The sequence below is a fragment of the Juglans microcarpa x Juglans regia genome, chromosome 3D (assembly GCF_004785595.1).
Source record: "Juglans microcarpa x Juglans regia isolate MS1-56 chromosome 3D, Jm3101_v1.0, whole genome shotgun sequence".
Taxonomy (NCBI): Eukaryota; Viridiplantae; Streptophyta; class Magnoliopsida; order Fagales; family Juglandaceae; genus Juglans; species Juglans microcarpa x Juglans regia.
Genome location: NC_054598.1, coordinates 22,981,145 through 23,002,336, shown reverse-complemented (window position 1 = coordinate 23,002,336; position 21,192 = coordinate 22,981,145). Strand labels below are relative to the sequence as shown.

The 21,192-nt window shown below is 37.3% G+C and overlaps 2 protein-coding genes across 2 annotated transcripts; both read right to left on the bottom strand.

The window, feature by feature from the left end:
* Nucleotides 1–6,616: 6,616 nt before the first annotated feature.
* LOC121255150 lies at nt 6,617–8,334 on the bottom strand. Its single transcript, XM_041155430.1, has 3 exons — nt 8,206–8,334; nt 7,212–7,443; nt 6,617–7,089 (listed from the first exon to the last, which is right to left on the bottom strand). Exons 1-3 carry the CDS (start codon nt 8,332–8,334, stop codon nt 6,617–6,619), a joined length of 834 nt encoding a protein of 277 aa, XP_041011364.1.
* Nucleotides 8,335–17,165: 8,831 nt separating this feature from the next.
* On the bottom strand, nt 17,166–18,272 carry LOC121255149 (protein FAR1-RELATED SEQUENCE 5-like). Its single transcript, XM_041155429.1, has one exon. It carries the CDS (start codon nt 18,270–18,272, stop codon nt 17,166–17,168), a length of 1,107 nt encoding a protein of 368 aa, XP_041011363.1.
* Between the last annotated feature and the right edge of the window lie 2,920 nt (nt 18,273–21,192).

The window sequence follows — 21,192 nt, the reverse complement described above, 5'->3', positions numbered from 1 at the left end:
TTCCCATTAGAGAGAAAAGTCTTGGAAAGGATAAATCAACATCACAATCGGTTATGATGGATGGTAAATGATCTAGTCCTCGAGGGTTAGGAAAATATGATTCTAAAATAATAAGGGTGGTGATTGCCAATTATTTTATCCAGTGTGAATTGCTATTTAGGCTTGTGGAGCATCCGACATTTGTTGAAATGTAAACAAATTTAGGGGCCCTAAAAATTGTAATAGAATTGTGAACAGCATGTATATTGGCCCACTAGGTTAATTTTGAAGATACTTGCAAGGGCTACCTAAAGGTATGATCAAATTTGAAAGTTTTCATGGAATACATGCTGCACTATTCTATTACAACATGATCTACCTTCAGTTCTTCATAACTAAAATCATAACTAAGAAAAATGACACTTCATCAACGTGAAACCACCTTCAATTTTCTTGTCAAGCCTTTCACAATCGTTTATGATGAATGGTAAAGGATCTAGTCCTCAAGGGTTAGGAAAATATGATTCTAAAATAAGAAGGGTGATGATTGCCAATTATTTCATCCAGGGTGAATTGCCATTTAGGCTTGTAGAGCATCTGACATTTGTTGAACTCCTGGGTACTTAGAGAGCCTAGACACACATTGTCATCTCGAATGATCTTGCAAAAAGATTATATAAGTTTATACAATGAAGAGAAGTAAAAGTTGAAGGATTTGTTGAGTGGTCAAAGAGTTTGTTTGACCACAGATATATGGATATCGGTGCAAAACAATAATTATATGTATTACATGTCATTTCATTGATCGAACGTGAGTCTTGAACAAGAAAATCATTATATTTTTTCATATTCCTAATCATAAGGGTGAGACCATTGCTTGGATGTAAGAGTCCAACATGATGGATTGGGAGATTGACTACATTTTTACAATCAGTGTATATAGAGCATCCTTTAATGATATCACTATTGATTATGTGAGGAGGAACATAAAAGATAAGGAGTTCACAATTTGGGGTGCGAGTTTTTACACATGCGATATGCTACACATATTTTAAAGCTTATTGTATGTGATGTTTTAAATTTTTCTAATATTATTTACTGTATCATATATATGTTCAATAAGATTTTTGAAATTTTCCCTAGCAAGCCCTGATACGTTTAAAAAAATGTGCAAAGAAGCTGAACATTAAGTGTGAAAAAATAGTGTGTTTAGATGTTTCAACTAGATGAAACTCAACATATCTAATGCTGAGTGTTGCTGAAAAGTATGAAAAAGCTTTTGTACTTGTGAATATTAAGGAGCCACAACTTTTGACACCAGTGTTTGAGAATAGGCAAATGGCTCGAATATTTATTAAGTTTTTAAATGTTTTTTATGATGCCATCTTAAAAATATTTGGTTCATTAAATGTGACCTTAAATATATTATTTTGGGAACTTTGTACAACTGAACACTTTAAAATGTGTCCGAGTGATGATTATACATCTATTACGAAGCCTAAGTTTGATAAATATTGGGGAAGCATGGATAGGTTGAACATGATTTTTTAAGTAGCTTTTGCCCTTGACCCTTGATATAAAATTAAGTCCATGGCATATTGGTTGAAAATGTTCAAAGAGACTGAATGGGAAGATAGAATTGGGGCCAAAGTGAGGTTGCTCTTGAATCATTTGATTGAGCAATACCACAAGTTTAATGGTCTAAGTAGTGGAAGATCAAATGTGGCCCAAAAGAGTCTCTCAAGTATCATTGGAGAGGATTCGAACTTTGAAGAATTTGATACAATTTCATAGCAATATTTTGAGGAGCAAAACATTTTGGTATTTGGCTCAGAGTTGGATAGGTATTTTTTGGATGAGATTAAACCAAAAACACCCGAGTTTTGGATTTTGACTTGGTGGAAGAAGAACTCATTTAGATATCTGATCATTGTAGAGATTGCACATGAATTATTGGCCATCCCTATTTCTGTTGCTGCGTCCGAGTTTGAATTTAGCACCAATGGACGTGCATTGAACCCATATCGAAGCTCATTAACTCCGGAGACTGTACAAGCATTAATTTGTACTCAAAATTAGTTGGGTCATAATTTAATTAATATTCGGGAGGTGGAGGAGCATGTAGAAGACATTGAAATTAAAGGTAAATATTTTTATATGTTAATTTTGATTTTTTATTACTAATTGATTCATTTAACTTTATCTCTTAATTTTTTTTTCCTTCTTATGGTAACCCAACTCCTTCAACTTTAGCAACTTAAGCATTTTTCCTGTTGAGCTAGTGGTTCATCCCATATGACATACAACTTGTTCTCAAAGGTATATAGTTTCAGACTAAAGCGTTTCTGTTTATTAGTTTCCTAAATTTCACTTCTTGAATAGTTCTTTGTTGGTATTTTCAGGGATTATCTATTTATCATTTGTAGTAGGTCCTATCCAAATGCTAAAGCTTTACGGTATTCCTCACTTGGTGAGTAAATTTTCTTTTCCTTCATAAAACTTATCAATATATTTTTTACTTTAATTGTAATTCTCTTCTGTGAATCCACTGTTATTTACAGATTTCGTGATGTGGCTGGACTTTGTAACCTACTTACATCACCAAGGTTATCTTTCCTTAGATGGTTTTTTTATCATTGGTTGATAAGATTATACATACAAATTAAAGAAATTAATTTAAGAATGAATATTACGTGCTAAACGATGTGCATGCTTTCAATCCATTACTGTCTAGCTAAAGCCCTATGCGGGGATGGTGAGAACAATGCTAGTTTATGAATTCTATTTATATTTATGGTCATATATCATTATATATTTTGATCACTTGCATACTTTTTGTTTGTGATCCTTCACTCTCTCTCTTATAGCATGGTTTGCTATAAAATGTATCAAGTGGGGGGAACCTTGTACTTTATCTTACCTGAAATGTATCAAGTGTTTAGTACCAACATCCTCTTTGTATTACAGATTTGCTTTGGTTAATGTTTTCTTCTTGATAATTAATTCGTCAGGACACAATTTATGATGATATGAAAACGAAGCCTGTGAAGGAAGCAAGACTAGGCGAAAATCGAGCTGCAATTTTTGTATACGGTAACCAATAGCTATATTTCTTTTCTTTTCTTTTCTTTTATGTAATGAATTCTGCATGGTAATTGACTTAATTTTAAACGTGAACTCATGCATATATGTATATGCAGCCACCGAGGGACTGGATAACATGGTGTTCATTTAACACAGTGAGCCTTGTAACCTATTTTTACGGGTAATATGAATTTCAACTTGACGAAATTCGCCGCCACCACTCTCACAAACTAGTTTTCGACTTTCAAGGTAAAAACTAGCAGAAAGCCACTAATACAGGTTGTCATTATTTATACATTTCTTGGTAACAAGATTTGTTGAAATTCGGTGTAAGAAATTCCTGGCATTATGTTTTGTCCTTGTTGAGGACAAATAAGTACATCCAAGTGATTATGCTGAGATAGTTTGTGGAACTGCATTATACATGGCTCCAAAAGCTCTTCAATTCCAAAGATATGATGCAAAGGTAAGATCTTTGCTAAATCTCATCCTTTTATTCTAAATTATGAATAACTTAGATTCTGGGCTTGACTATAGGTTGACTTGACATGTGGAGTCTTGCTGCAATTCTTTTCGAGCTTTGAATGGCTATCCTCCTTTGGGTGATAAGTTGTTGGCAATCATGTATTCTTGTGATGCTCCCATTTGACATGATCAAATGCTTCTACAAGAACCAGAGCAAGAAGAACTTCTAACTTGCATTGAGATTGATGATCAGTTCTCGGTGGGTCTTGTGAAGCTTCGTGTGAGAGTACTTCAATAAAGTGAAAAAGTTTCTTGCAAAATTGATGTTTTGCATTGTAATGTAAATAATGTAATATGTAGTATGCATTGTATTGTGTGTGTGTGTTGAAGTCTATTGTTATTTATGTTGCTTTATAAAAATTTGAATGGGAAATAAAAGTCTAAATATGCCTATAAAAGTATTCATTATACAAAAAATGCCTATAAAAAAAAAATAGAAAGGACTGCCTTGCTCGAGCAAGAACATTGGTCTTGCTTGATGATTCCGAACATACTTTCTTCTAATTCGAGATCCCCAACAAGAGCATTAACCTTGCTCAAGAATGTAGAGAAAGAGCATCGAGCAAAAGCATTGGTCTTGGAATGGATTGTGCGTTGATGCTAAACTCCTAATGGCTTTTTTGGTTTTTGACTTCTCTTGGTCGTGTCTCATCTAGCATGATTCCAAGGAAATAATGTGTTCCTTCTGCAAGTTGAAAGCTGCCTTTGGGCATCTTCATTTCCCAGATCATCTGGGTTCTTCCACACCGTGCTTGATTTGTCCCTAGAAATCCTATAACATACTAGTTTGCATGTACTCAACACCTTTATATCTCCCCTTCTTGTAGCTTTCACTCTCTTGTGTTTCCTCTCAATCCCTTGATGATTCATGGGTGAAGCCCTTGATTGATTAAGGGCAGGTTTGGGGGGTTGAGATGAGATGCAATTTTTGAGATTTTTGTGAATAGTATTAAGATGAAATAAGTTGAAATTTTTGAAATGGTTTTACAAAAAGTTTGTGGGTCCCATTTAAATATGTTTGGATGTAAAGTAAGCTGAGATTTCTGAAATTATCTTGGGATAATAGTCGTGGGTCCCACCATTTCATCCTCTCGAGGCCTGTGTCTTCATTGCCTTGCTCTTTCACCTTCGTATATTTCCATTTTCACCCCAGACGTAAAACGCACCTCCTCCCTCAACAGCAGCTTCATCTTGCAGCACCGACAAGACGGACCGAGGAATCTTCCAAGCGGAGTTTCGAGACGACCACTGCTCCTGCACATCTCAACTGTGGGTAAGTTTCGTCTCTGCGGGGGTTCTTTGTTTATTAAAAATTAGCAGTTCAAGTTTAGGGTTTCAATTTCTACTTTGGACCACTTCATGGGAGGGTTCCCCGTTTCGAACAAACATTTTCTAGTCAATAGGATATATTGATCGATGATTTTCAAGATTTGTTTCCTCTGATAATAATGTTTTTCCCTTCAAACAATGGATTTCATTTCAAATGGCTTGGTCGATTAAATGATTTGAATGATTTTGTCGATTTGAATATTTTTTGCTTCGATAAAAAAAACTGATTTGGTAAAAGATTTCTATCCTCTAGTTTCGAATCTGTGTTCATGCGGTTCCCAGGTTGGTGAATATCATTTTCTTGAATTTTGTGAATCTTGTTTGTTCTTGATTTTTTGATGATTTTTGTCCTCTACGTCCACTAATTTTCTAGGGATTTCCATCTCCATTTCATGACCTCCCTAGTTCGATGCACACATAACAACGCTTGTAGGAATTATTTTGTGTTGATTTCTAAAGCACCACCCTTATTTTCTTTGGCATGTGCTGTTTCTATTTCGATTAGAAAAATTATTTTCCGTCGATTGTTCATATGCTTCTATTGTAATAAAAACTGTCCCAAAAACCATGAAAATGAAACAACACTTGTTCCAAACCTGTGACTTCATACATATATGATGCAAATGACTTTACTGGCAGTTCATTTGTCAATGTATTTTGTTATGAGTAATCACATACATTGAGGGAAATATTGTTCCACCAAATAGTTTGGACAGTTTGGACACAAATTTTTCATTTCGGTCCTTGGAAGGAAGCTTATGTTGGACAGATTCTTGAAGTACTTGTTGTGATAAGAAAATACAAAAAAGCTGTTTGCAAAAAACTCATGTTATTTGTTACTAGTGCTGCCTATGTTATTTGAAATTGTTGTGGAAAGTCGGGGGTGTTTGTTTACTGCCTATTTTTTTTTTTATTTGCAAGATATATGGAAAGTAGTAGCGGAGTGAGCATATCTACTACTTACAGTATGAGACCAAAAGATGTGATGATCCATGGACGAAGACCACTTTGTTATTGTGGCATTCCCTCCAAATTGCCGACGTTCGCGAAGCCCAATAGTTTTGGCCAGAGGTTTTTTAACTGTCGACATTATAAGGCTCAAAAGTAGTGTGAATTTTTCGAATGGCTTGATCTTGCATGGAATCAACCGGATTGTTGTAAGTGCACGTTAGAGTTAGCAGAATGAAGGAATGAAAGGATCGCAGATCAATGTGCAAAAATAGAACATCAAAGATTCCAAGCTATGAAGAACAAGTACAAATGTGCCTTGATTGGGTCTTGGGTTTTATTTATTGTCTTATTAGTTTGTTTTAAATTTTCTAAAGTTAATGATAATGTAAACCGTTTAATGCTACATTAATGTCAAAACTTATCCACTATGGTAGTGTACTCTTCATTGGGTCGGACTCTTCTAATACTTCTTTTGTTGTCTATTAGTAGTGTTGCTTGTTGGAAACTCCATGCTTATTTAATTCAGCCCATGCTCTATATTTTACTTGTCATCTGCTCCCATTTACATTAGGTTCTTAACTGAAGCAAACAACCAAATATGTTTACAAAAAAATGATAGACAATAACATTGTTAAACGTGATTTTTAAAGTTTTTTTAAAAATAATCCGATCATAGACGTGGAATCAAGACAAACCACTTAAAATTGAACATGCAATTACCAAGAATTAGAAAATATGCAATACACATTCATCCCCCATTCCGGTTCTCCCACATAGGAATCGCAATCCCATCTCTTTGTGCAGCCATAGCTCCGGCTGACTCATGGGACATGTCTACCACTTCTTCTGTCGAGCCCACGTCCTCTCCCCCAGGCATATTTTCCCCATTGAATTGAAGCCCCAATGCATGCTGAATGAACTTAACATTCAGCGTCACCGTTTTAATCAGGTCGTGCACTGTACAACATGCAGTCACGATCATCCCTTGCCTGTTTAGGCGATATCGAGGCATTGCTTCCAATATATGAAACCGGTTTTTCAACAACGCGAATGTGCGCTCGATAACATTGCGCAGCGATGAATGACGAAAGTTAAAATAATCTTTATAACCTCGGAATTGACGGGCACCATAACGAGCAGATATATGATACCTCTCTCGTGGATATGGCGGCATAAACTTCTCAATGCAAGGACATGTTGAATCAACAAGATAATAATATTCTGCATAACATGGAAGTATACTGAAGTTACAACTTGTACAAATGTCCCTGGAATGTATGGCAGAAAATTCATCAACGATTTTTCTGTAACTAGCTTCCAATTCCAATTTACATATCACGTACCTGGATCTGGCCATGGAAATCCATTTCGCGCTCGACTCAGGGCATCCAGAAAAACTTGTGCATCATGGGCTATGCCTTCCCATCCAGTATACACAAATGTGAACTTCATATCGAAGCCACATAAGCATAAAACATTTTGTGCAATCCGATTATAACGATTTCTATATGCATTTGAAAGATGAGCTGGTGCAGCAGCTGAAATCATTGTGCCGTCCAATGCACCAAGACATTTCTACAATCACATATATCAGAAAATACATCTCAGTATTGAATATAGAGTTTATGTCCACATTCTAGGTCCTAAAATGAGAGATACATAAAATAATCTAGTAATAGTTGATCGACTAATTTTTTCAGATAACATTTAATATTTAATAAATATTATTAGATTCAATTTATAATATTTGTTGATTATTAACTTCTATAAAAGAAATCATTGCATTCAATTTGGCAAGAAATCTGACAGAATGAGTAATGTGAAATGTGGAGTGCTCAAGTTTGGAAAGAATAAAATTGATTAATAAAAATTTATTTTTTATTTGTACAAATTTTATATTTATTCATATTTTTTAAATAATTATAAAATATTTACGCACGAAGTATCATTTATCTTCTATTCTATTCCATTCCACTTCACCAAAAGCAAAGAAAACTTCAAATTAATCACCATGAAATAAGCATTTATGCATTAAAAAAATCCAGTAAATTCATTACCTCAAACCATAAATAATTGTGACGGTTACCCGCAATGTAAAAATGGATCCCATGATTGTGTGTCGGCCTAATCATAGTCTGGCCTAGCTCATCTAGCGATCGCATGACCGTCTTTATATGTCGGTTAATAGTTTCACTAGAATGTTGGAATCGGTCCCATACGATTCCTTGACCTTGTGCATGGCTAACGAGAAGGCAAAACATGCCTACTGATTCCCCTACTCACACCCTCTTTGTCGGGTCCATAATTAATGACCCCCGTAGCAGGTCGCATACATACCAGAATGCAGGCACTTCCATTCAAAACATCTCTTTGCAACTCGCCGGGTTTCCATTCTACACTGCTTGAATATACTGATCCCCCCGTAGACCTATATTGTGGCGGGAGATTGGAACCCGACGTGCCCATAATTCAGATGTTGAGTGCATCATATAATTCATTAACCTCTTGCATTGTCGCTTCATCTCCACTATCCACTAGAAGGATATGTCAGCATAGACTCGTTCGCCTCGCTGTTATGAGTCATACTTGAGCAAGAATTGTCCGTCTCACTGTTGGTCCCAATCGATGGGGTTTCTGCAGAGCTACTCTCATGGTCCATTCTGAATATGGAAAAAAATAAAAAACATCAACAAAATATTAACAAGGCCTGAACAAATATGAAAATACAGGATCAATTAATGCATTTTATAAGTTATGCTTCTAAATTATCTTACTAGAAGTTGGAAGAAAAAACAACTTTGATTGCCAATAGAGGTCAGTTGCTCTCTAAATTCCTTTTCCCCTAAATACTATCCTGCAAACAATACCACTTTTGAATAAAACGTATTTCAATAGGTCTATCTCCTCAAGACCATGAGATTAGAATCAAATATTTATTTCAGCATAGATTTTCAAATTAATAATATAGCATTGAAGAAATTATGTCGATAGACTATAGGTAAAGAAACAAGTTTAGACAAATTATGGAAAAATAAATAATATTAGTTTTAAAAAAAAACCATCTACTGCATTCCAAAAATGAATTAGACCAATTAGTTTGTACAGTATAACCCACGAGTCCATAAAAACATCACAATATTTCGTTGCATCTGGTGTTTAATCTTTGAGTAGGAAAAATCGTGTGTGTCCCAAACATTACATTTCTCGGAAACATTACATTTTAATACCCTACAGTTACAACACAGCAGCACTTACAACGCAACAACAGTTGTAAATGCAGTAGCAGTGACTCAACATAGCCAGTAACATAGACAATTGAATCACTGCATTCCACAGGCAAACAAAACTTGGTTTATTCAAAATGTGTGTGGAAAAAAATGTAATCTTTTTTGGGAAAAAGAAAAAAGGAAAAAATGCATTTGGTGCATTTTTATGACTGAATTGATTTAAATCGATTACTAGAAGGATTGATCACCATCAACAACTACCGGCACAATCTGTGCATGGCCAATGCTTATCATTTCGCATTGAGGGGAACCCTAGATAGAAAGGCATCTGGACAGCAACACTTAACATAAAAGCTTTTGCCTAAAAACCAACTAAGATGAAAAGAATGATGACAATATATAGTTGTACGCAATATAAAATGGAATATAGTACATCTTAAACAACCAGACAGCAACATCAAATATAATGACTCAACACAGACACCATCATCTGAAACATTACAATGCAGTAGCACCAAACAAACCATCTAAATAGCAGTAGCACCAAACAAACATTACACTACACCAACATGTTCTAATATTACACTCCACCAACAGTTCTAATAAGCACTCGAAGGCAACATCTACAATGCAGCAGCACCAGCACCATTCAAACCATCTAAACAGACTCACCACAACTAGAAACAACTCCATCAGTGACTCAACACCAGCACCAACATGTACTCAGGAATAAGCAGCAGCAGTAGCACCAAACAAAGTGACTCAGCACCATCAGAAACAACTCCAAAAACAGCCAGTAACCAGGAGCAGTCTCATCTAGTTAGCACCAACGCCAGTAGCAAACAATAGTCTAAACACACCCCAAAACCACCAGAAACAACTCCAAGATAGAGTGAGCACCAATACAAAATAACTCCAAAACAAACTAGCAATAACAAGTAGCAGGAAATAACATCTTAACAGACTCAGCACCAGGTTTCTACAACTCCAAAATAGACTCACCACCACGAAAAATACTCCAAAACAGTAACTGAGCAGTATAATGACAAACACTTGAACCATAAAATAACCATCAAAATTGTTAATATACTCGACATAGCAAGTACAATTACCAGAATCCAGCTAGTTCATTAGCCTAAAATTACCTCATTAGCGGTTTATGAAATGTCAGAATTAAAATTCAGGAAATGAAAAAATCCATGATTAATTGATAAGAGAGTTAATAAGATAATTGCTAAACCCTAAAGGTGATTAGCAAGGAAAACCATTCTAGCAGTCAGGAGTGGCAAATCACATCCGGTGTCACCATCAATTCAGACTCCAAGCCCACTGACTCCTGTGCTCATCGGAGATAGAAATGAAGACTTTTGTGCTCAATAAATGGTCGAAGGCCTTGTTAAATTGGTCAAGAGGTAAGGGAGGTTGTACTTCCTCCAACAACCTCATAGAACAACCTCATAGAATGCATCTGGAGATCAAACGCTCCATCAGACTCTATGCTAGTACCTTTGCTGCGCTTCCTTGACCTGTTTGACTCCATCACCTCCTCAACAGCCTGACGTCTCACTTCGGCACTACGTTTAATTTCATCAAGGGTCTCGCTCATTTGTTGTTGACGGGCTGAGTTTTGGAATGTCGACGACGTCCTCTGTCGTCTGCGAGATCCGTAGCATAGGAGGCAAAAAATGGTGTGGATGAATGCAGGGGAACCCCCGATTTTGGGAGGGGGGTTCCTGATTAGTCACTGGTTGGCTACGAGTTAGCATATCCTCCTCAAGCAAGCACTCATCATCACTATCTGGGGCGGGATCGATCGACGCCCAGCCCATTGTCCCAGTGGTTACTGAACAATAAAAAATTACACAAAGTTGTTCATACTTTGGACATCCATGTGTCTTGTAATGTTTCCATGATGAACAAACCTAACAAGAGAAATTGACAATAAAGACAATCATAAAATGTATTCGGAAAGGTAATTATAGATGTTTACCAATAATTTAGATCATACCCTTATAGCATTTGCCCAGTGTTCCTCACTAGCAACTGGTGTCTTCCTCTTTGGGGTCCCACCCCAACCCGGTTTGTTTCATAAGATCGGTAAATTCGCATTGTCTTCTCTTTAGCCGAGCAATTTTCCCTTTCACTTGATCACAATTGAATTTTTTTGGGGCAATAGCAGACAGTCATTCAATGAGCCTGACATTATTAGCAGTTGTAATCCTTCCTCCTCTCAATCTATCTATGAGGGTGTCTTGGTACAAGAGGTCAACTAGGACATCCTCAAAGCCATCACTCCATAAATCCCGATCACGTGGGGTTTTGATCGTATCATTGTCCATATGCTTCTAATATATGCTCAAACGAGGACGATGATTATTGAAACCAAATATAAAACGCTGAAATGGCTTGGACCACATTCAGCATGCAGTTTTCTTTATGGACAGTTTTCCTTTAAGGTAGAATGAACCAACACCCGAAACACAATTTACATGGAAATAATGTAAAAATTCTAGCTCATGCATGGGAAGATGTTCTACTAAGTATTGGTATATTCCTGAACCCCCAACACAGTCAATAGTAGAGCTTATGGCTGGAAATAATGTAAAAACGTTGAAGATGATAATTAATAGTTTTATTTGTGAATATTTTTTTTTTTAAAAGTTTACCTCTTTGGAAACTGATTTCCTAAAATTCAACGAACGGAAATGTAGCTAGCGATGTTAATAATGGCTCAGCCAAAATTTATGGTATAAGTTATTATGTATATAGCAGAAGAGAAGATACCTGTCGAGAGGATGAAGTCGAAGCACACCTCAAGTAGTAACGCTACAAGAAAGACCGAGGAATCAAGAAGTAGCCCTTAAACAAACAATAAACAAAAAAGGGGGGCTTCTCGATACTCACCTGGTATGACCGAGTCTTCGAACTCGTGGTGGTGCAGTTGTGGAGGCAACGACGGGCAAATTTGTGGATAACGGTGCGAGGGTTGATTCGCTTCATACGGGTGCCTTCCTCTCTATCAACCATTGCTCTTTTATACACCATTGTTGTCTATTCTAAAAGAGACATCCAAGTGGTTTTCCTATGCAACTATTGTTGCCCATGCGAGGTCTAATTTTGCGCAGCAGAGGTCAGATCAACCTAAATTCATTGCACAGAACAGCTAGGTTCGAGATTCGGCTTCGTCAGGGTTAACAATACCTTGCTTGATTGACATGAAAATGTTCAGAGATTCGCACGACAGCATGACGCAGAGGGAACTTAGGGGTTGTGAAGTTGCTTACCTCAAACGATCAAGATGAGCTTAGTGGTGAGTACTCTCACTGGATGCCATGAGAAACGTCAGATTTGCGTGGGTCAGGCCATTTGACACCGAAGGCTTGAAAATGCACCGATCGATAAATGGGGTTTCTTTGTTTGACAACCTGTGTGTTTTGGGAGGATTTCTGAAAAGGCGGATGATTTTGGGTTTGGGGATTTTAGATATGTCTCGAACGGGTTAGAAATACTGAATTTTTCTATGGAGGAAGTGTGCTAGCTTGAGCCTTTGGTAATGGAGGAGTCATGTTTGTTTGGGGGACGATACAAGTGTGCTATGGAGGAAGGGTAATGGCACTGTACTCACGTTGGGGGGGGGAGTAATGTGGGAGGGGGACAGACGCTGCATGTTCTGCGCAATAGGTCTTGTCTATAAACAGTGTTGAGATATTTTTAGAAATTAGGAGAGATTTCTGAGAAATCTTGAAGTGATTATTTGGAAAGTATGTCTCATCTTAGTTAAAGAATTGAGATGAGAAATCTCATCCCAACTAAGTGCCCAAACCTGCCCAGTCAACCTAGTTGAACACAAAACCCACACATGTGATGCTGATCATGCTCATGTTTAGAATCTACGACCGATCCCCTCGAACAACTAGTGGATTTTCAACAAAAGACATGGATGATCACACTGCACCAAGAAATCACAGTAAAAACCTTAGGGGTACTACTTGCCCATGTAGGGGCAGGAGTGGCCCCTTCTTGCACCCCACCTCGCAGGGGTAGAGGGTGGGGTTTGTGAAATTACCATTTGTCGAAACCTTATAGGAAGATGTAGATTTTATCATATATTTTATTTTCCCCCTCCCCCAGAATATGCCCTTATCCACCGCCACTAAAAAATAGTAAAATACACAATAAAAAAAATTCTTTACAAAGTAATATAGAACAAATTGGAGAGAGAGAGAGAGAGAGAGAGAGAGAGGGGTAGGCTCTGACCGTCTAAGAGAATAAGAGAAGCCAAGGAGGAGATGCCGAGGAGGAGGATGAGAAGAAGAGGATGGCAAGGCAGAGAGGCTTTGAGAAAATTTTGGAGAGAGAGAGAGAGAGAGGATGGGAAGAGAGATTGGGGTCGGAGGGGAGGGGTTAACTTAACCCATTGAAACGATATCATTTTTATAACGAATTTATATATATATAACAGTTCCGCATTGCAGCAGTTTTTTTCTCTCTCTTAGCTCACTCCAAATGACTTTTTCTCTGTGACCCTTGACCATTGAAGCCCATTGATTCTGCAACCATCGCCCCTGGTATTTTTTAATAATGTTAAACAAGAACAACTATTTTGCATCTGCTTCATCGACCTTGGTATCTTATGGTGAAAATTTTCACCATAGTTTCCTTTCCTATAGCACAACATTGCCATAGGAAACCCCTTTTTCTAAGGGAAAAGCTTCCAGCCGGACGGGTATCAAACCTATTTTTGCACCACCCAATAGATGAATGACACGTAGGCAATGAAGGAAAAAGTTCAATGAACTCGCATGCATGCAGTCGGATCTCTTTTCTTCTGAAATTTCCCTCCCGTGCACATGGTGTCTATCTCCCTCATAACTGCACATCGTTTTGCAGTGAACCAAAATCCACGCCCCTTCCTCCACTTGATGCGACCCCCTCGCCGACGCGAATAGGCCACTCGACACCGACGCGACTCGACGCGAGGCGACGCCCTCAGCCTGTACACGCCGGAAGACCCACACGATGCAACGGCCTCACGCCGAATCGTTCTCCCTCCCTCCCCCATCACTCTACGCGACCCACCACAGCTCATGCCCATACTTTGTCGACGCGACCCACCACGACTCACTCAAGTCGACACACGCGGACATGACCCACCACGACTCACGACGGAAGCCCCACTCGACGAGACGCCCACCTCCTGCACTCATCTTCAAAGCCGATGGAAGGTAAATCACAATATCCCCAATAATTTTTTTTTTTGAATTTTGGCTGTTCTGCGTTAGAAATGTAGGTTTTTTTTTTTCAAAAATTTTCATTTTATTTCGGCTTCTCTGTGTTAGAAATTTGGGGTTTTTTTCAAATTTTTTGAATTTGTTCGAATTTAAAAGATAAACTCATATAAGGCCCCTCTATTATTAAAGGGGTTTCAGATTAAGTTGTTTGTAATGGACCTGATTGCAAATGGCTGATGTATCAAGGAAGGTGATGGGAAACAGGGAATATGGTCACTGCAATGAGCAAGCAAAATGCACACCAGTTGTTTGTCAAATTGCTAAAAGGAAATTTCACTATGAATTGAAATAGTATGCTGCACCCCTTCTGTTGCAATGAGCAAGCAGAATGCACACCAATTTTTTTTTCATGGGTTTCTATAGATTTACACTTTCATGGGTCAAAACTCTGCATTCACCACTTTGCAAGTTGCGAAAGCTGATGATTAAGCACTGTAGTAAGGCTATTGCCAGTTTCAATCTGATAAAAATGCTTCATAACGAGTCAGAGCTAACAGCACCAGGTTTAATTCTAGCAACCTTGTTAGAAAGAATAAATGATTTTTTTATAGGGAAAAGTTGAATGATCTTTGTGAGTCATGTTGTCCCTCTCAGTGCCTTAGTTCCCTGGCTCTTGTACACTCCTCGAAAAGCAGTCATGCATCGGAACGCATATCCAATATCATTGCAATGAGCCAACTTTGATATAAATTTAGTTTTAATTTTTAAAATAAGCATGTTCTTCATATCACTTGTTGGAGTTGTTAATATATCCCAGTCGTGAAGAAAAACCACTAAGCAAGGATCTCCAAATAGCCGGCCATGTATCTTTTCTTTTAGATTTGTAGTCTTGTCTTCCTACTTTTACTTATTTTTATTCTCTTCTCTGCAGCAATATGAAAAGTAGTGAAGGAGACACTATATCTAGCTTACAAAGACCGATGTGTTATTGCGGCATTCCATCCAAAATGCGAATGTCAGGCAACCCAAAAAGTTTTAGTCGACGGTTTTTCAATTGTCCAAATTATAAGGATAAAAAACAGTGTGACTTTTTCGAATGAGTTGATCTTCTAATGGAACAACCGGATTGTTGTAAACGTACGTTAGAATTAACACAACGAAGAAATGAAAGAATAGCAGCTGAACGTGCAAGAATTGAACACATCAAATTCCAATCAATGAAGAAGAAGTACAAATGTGTCTTGATTGCATCTTGGATTCTATTTATTACGTTATTTCTTACTCTGAAGTTATATGAGCCTTCATGCTTTATAAATCGTTTAATGCTACATTAAGATGTACTTGATTAATCAGGACATGTTGTATTTATTTTATGGATCAATTTTTGTAAAAGACTATATTTTATGGGATCAGTGAATGTACTTGGTTTTTTATTTCTGATTCTTTTGGATATTTTCTGGAAGTGTTGGTGTGAACTAAGGGAACATAGTGTATGAAATATGGTCAACATATTTTCTGGAAGAATGAATGTACTTCATTCAATTTCTGCATTACAGCCAACATATGGCTACGGACACATCATGTCTACAAACAGCCAACATATGAGTACAAAAAATATCATGCCTACATACAACCAACATACAGCCACTATACAACCACCATATGGCTACAAAAAATCACTTCTAGTAATACACCCAACATATGGCTACAAAAAATTTAGTTCTCATTAATTCATCATTAATTGTCTTCTGAAAAGTGAAAATTCCACGATGCTCCATACTCTTCATCTTGTGACGCTGTTGGGAATTGCATATTCCTACAAATGAAGAATTTTCATAGGACAACAATAAGTGACCAAATCAAACATTTAAATATAAAATAAATAAGATAAGATTAGTATTTATACATATCAAATGTTGTTGACATAGTGGCCGGGTCTGGAGGTAATGTAGTTGAACTTCGTTCGCCCATACCACTATAAAAAAAAAAGGAAAAAAAAAAAGAAAAAAAGAAAAAGAAAGATTTCATCAAGTTAAAAGCTTCATATAAGGAACATACGTCATAATTAGAAATATAATTAAATCATTGCAAATACCTGTGTGATGGACATTTTGTTCTAACATGCCATTCTTGTTTACAAATGCTGCATCGTCACTTCTTTGTTGGGACATTTTCTTTTGGATTTTTTTGTCGTAATTTTTTGGGCCTTCCTTTAGAAACAATGATAGGGGGATCTTGCAATAAAAAGTTTGAGACTATTTGACTCTGGACCGCATGTCCCTCTGGGTTATTTATTGTGTCATCATCATCATCACCCATCAAGAGAAGCTCTTGATGAATTGTCTCTATGCCCCGTGATACATGTTCATATTTCTTAATAAAAAGTGACCCCATCTCAGCAACTATATAAAACTGTCTTATCAAACGATGTTTATTCTCAAATGCAGTTGGGATTGTCTCCAATGGCCCTTTATCGACACATATCCCATGTACCATGCGACTCTTTGCATTGATCGTCCACCTATCTAACACATATGATTGCAATACAAGGTTCAAAATATTTTTTCTCATCAAAACTTATAGGATGTGCCGACATGGAAAGCCAATAAATTCAAACTTAAGATATGTGCAAGACACAACATTTTTATCGTTCCCAAGTGTTACTTCATATGCTGGCTTTTCTCTCCCATGAATAGCCACCAAATAAATCTTCCTTCCATCTTCCTCACGTGTTTTGTGTGACTTGAATTGCTGGCTACAAAATAACTCTTTTTGAAAGATCGAAAAGATTTTCTTGTATAGAGCTTGGCCACTTCCTCTTCAATATTGTAACATGTTTTCATAATTGGCCTTGATTTTTTGTCTTCACATCTTTCTCTTTCTCACTTAGATAATGGGCATTCAAAGCTTTATCATATTGATGGACGAAGTCACTTACCATCGTACTTGAACGAACATAATCTTTACAAAACTTGTTCATACTCTCACTTCGTTGAGTTGTGGACATTCCAGCGCAAAATATAGATCTCAAATAAGCAGGCACCCACTTTTCTCTCTTGACATAAATAGTTTTTAACCAACTATTTTCTTCCAACTTGTACTTACCCAACAGTTCAGTCCACTCCAACTCAAACTCCTCAATAGTTACCGTGTCATGAATACAGTGGTTAAAATCATATCTAAATTGTGGAAATCTGTTATAAACATGAGCTAGATGTTCAGGGACTTTTTGTAGGATATGCCATAAGCACAATTTGTGAGTTGTATTGGGCAATACCTTCACGATGGCCTTAGCCATTGACTTGTCATCATCAGTTAATATTGTTGAGGGAGCACGACCAAGCATCTCTTCCAGCCATGTTTTCAATAACCATGTGTAAGACTCAGCTATCTCATTTATCAATAATGCACATCCAAATATCACAGATTGATGATGATGGTTAACTCCAATGAATGGAACAAAGGGCATCTTGTAGCGATTTGTTAGGTACGTAGCGTCAAACGTAACAACATCCCCAAAATATTGATATGCAGTTGTTGATCTACCATCTGCCCAAAAGCAATTTCCCATCGACCCATTCGTATCAACTTGGATCGAATATACAAAACCTGGATTATTACGTTCATTTTCCAAAACGTACTTATATAACTTTTGTGCGTCTCCCTCTTCAAGAACATGCTTCATTCGATTGCCCAAATAATTCTGAATGTCCTTAGGAATGCAACTAATATTATAATCACCTCCATGCTCCTTACTCAACACGGACATTATTTTCCGTGTTGGTATCCCCGACTCATTCAGCGTGTCTATTAAATTTTTTTGCACTGCACTCACCCGTCTATGCCCACGAAGCAAACTCGTACTCCTAGGTGTCAACATCTCATGATTATGTTGGAGTACAAACTTGGACACAATCCATTTTTCTCCATTCTTCTTTATTGTCATCATTGCCTTACAACCACACCTTGTTTCCGGAGCCTCGGGTCTTGCTCTCTCTTTAAGTTTAAGATTATATCGACAGAATCATTCTCTCGAACACACATACTCTACACCAATTAATGATTTGTCTATGCCTGACAACCTAGTATGATTTGTTCGAATACTAAAACCAGTTCGTCTGGAGAAGACTTTATAGCAACTAAGTGCATCCTCTACATCGTCAAACTCTAGCCCTACATATGGCTCCACATATGAAGATGACGTTGTATGGCCTTCCTTGGGCATGTTCGCGTCGAGTTCAACCTCACTATCCTCTTCAATCATCTCAACTTCATTGGCGCTATAATTAGAACTGTCTAAGATCTCAACATGATCTCTTGATGTACTCATCATTCACACAACCTAACATGGCAACGATAGCTCAATAGACAGTCAAAGAAAAGAACTTTCATCAACTATAACATATACCCAAACATTACCAAACTAATCACAAGCTTATTTATGGTTGAAATACATTTTAACCATAAATAAGCCCAACTACTGGGGATGCAAAATTAGGCGATTCTAGCGTCTAAAATGCCAACTACTGGGGATGCAGAATATTATTAGCCAATGCACTCAATGCAAGAATGATATGATAAATATTGTTTCCTTTAACATATTATAATTCAATTCCAATAATCTGTTAAAACAACAATTTGTCAAGAATTTCAAAAATAAAGTCCGAAAAAGGGGGAATCGGGTGGGGAAAAAATTTCAACATTACGTCTAAAATCCCAACTAACTGTATGTAAGCTCATATAAAGCCATGAACATTTCAAAAAAATTGTAAAAAGATGAACTTGAACTTGAGGACCAATGAAAAGTAATCACCCTATCGGGTTTCTCAGAAACGTGGTGCAACGTTTACCTTCCGTGTGGACGTCGCGTCGCGTCGCGTCGGCAGAGTATGGGCGTGAGCCGTGGTGGGTCGCATCGAGTGATGGGGAGGGAGGGAGAACGATTCGGCGTGAGGCCATTGCGTCGTGTGGGTCTTCCGGCGTGTATTGGCTGAGGGCGTCGCCTCGCGTCGAGTCGCGTCAGCATATAGTGGCCGATTTGCGTCAGCGAGGGCGTCGCGTCGAGTGGAGGGAAGGGATGTGGATTTTGGTTCACTGCAAAACTATGTGCAGTTATGAGGGAGACAGACACCATGCGCACGGGAGGGAAATTTCAGAAGAAAGAGATTCGACTGCATGCACGCGAGTTCATTGAACTTTTTCCTACGTTGCCTACGTGTCATTCATCTATTGGCTTGGTGCAAAAATGGGTTTGATACCCATCCGTGTGGAAACTTTTCCCTTTTCCTAAACTTAGTTGTCCTCATTTTACTTTCCATTCCCTCTCAGATTCTTTGTAAATCAAAATCTGTATGAGTGCAAATTTGGTGATAATGGTGAAAAACTCTTTCAATTTTAGTGCATTTGTCTGTATCTTCTGCTGCTAACTACTATTGTGGCTGCCAAGAACATTTTCTTCTTCGATTGGATTTTGTAAATCACATTTTCTTCTTCCATTTTAGTGCATTTTGTAAAATGGAACGAGATAGAAAATGAGATTCTGAATGAAGAACAAATAATAGCCATAATGTTTTCTTGAGAAATTGCAGAGAAAGAAAATGAGATTTTGAATGTAAAACAAAACCATGTATTTTGTGGAGAGGGCGACGACGATGGACAAATGGAGGACGATGTCGTGTGGGCAACAACGACACATCTGATGTGGTGGCGACAATGTTCGCGGGGTTGGAAGAGGGTGGGTCTGGGCGGCATTTTCTATTTTGTGGTTCAAGATAAGTTTCCTAGAAAGTCTACGTGGCAACATTTTATTAGTGGCTGTTTTTTAGGCATCATCAATAGCCTATTAGAAGATTTTCCCTATATATAAATTAAAAAAAAATAATATAAAAGAGTAGTAAGTGGGTAGTAAGAGAGTAGTTATACTATCATTTTTCTAAGTATATATAATCGGGATGGGCTTATATGAAGCCCGAGGTGCGAATTTTCCCCACGGGCAGCGTTGACTGTGCTGCTAGGCAGAGGTAAGGCAGTGGACACTTGGGCGGTGGGAGGCTGTCTACTTTACCCTTTAGTTTTTACTGGGCCTTGAGCGAAGAGTTGAATGAGGATTGGTTTGGTTTGAAAGATGAGATCATTACAATTTTTTCATCTCATCTTATATAATTATTATAATTATTTTTAATTTTTCTATAAAATATAATAAATAATTAAATTTTTTTAAATTTTAAAAAAATTATATCAAAAAATTATATTTTAATAATATTTTATTTAAATTTTAATTTTTATCTCATTTCATCACGTAATCAAACGAGATTTGCACGTGGAAGCAGTGCAAATAAAAAATCAGGTATTACAATTTCAAACTGGGGCAAAAACAGGTGAACAACTTACATGTAAAGGAATGAACATGGATGACCAAGAAGGTATTCGGGATGGCTGCAACGGGCACACACGTGGAGGGTACTTTCCTCGGACGCAATTACCAAATGGACAATGAATAAACTACGGTCAGACCACAACTTGGAGGGTAATTTTGTCCATCCAAGTGCCAAAAAAGATCTCAAACTGCCTCATTATCTATAAAGAATAGACATGTATTTATTCTTTAAATTGCCAATTCTTATATATAAATACAATTAGAAATATATATATATATATATATATATATAATTCCAATACGTTACACCAGAAAGTAACATTATTAAAATAATTGTTCCAGTACATAAATCGGAATGATTATCACAATAGAATCCAAAACTTTAATTTAAATCCTTTTGGAGAAGCAATCTTTGTAGTTGCAGGGGGAAGAGATTTGAGTCTCAACAAGTTCTTCACACCCAAAATAATTTTCAATTCTTTCCGCAAAA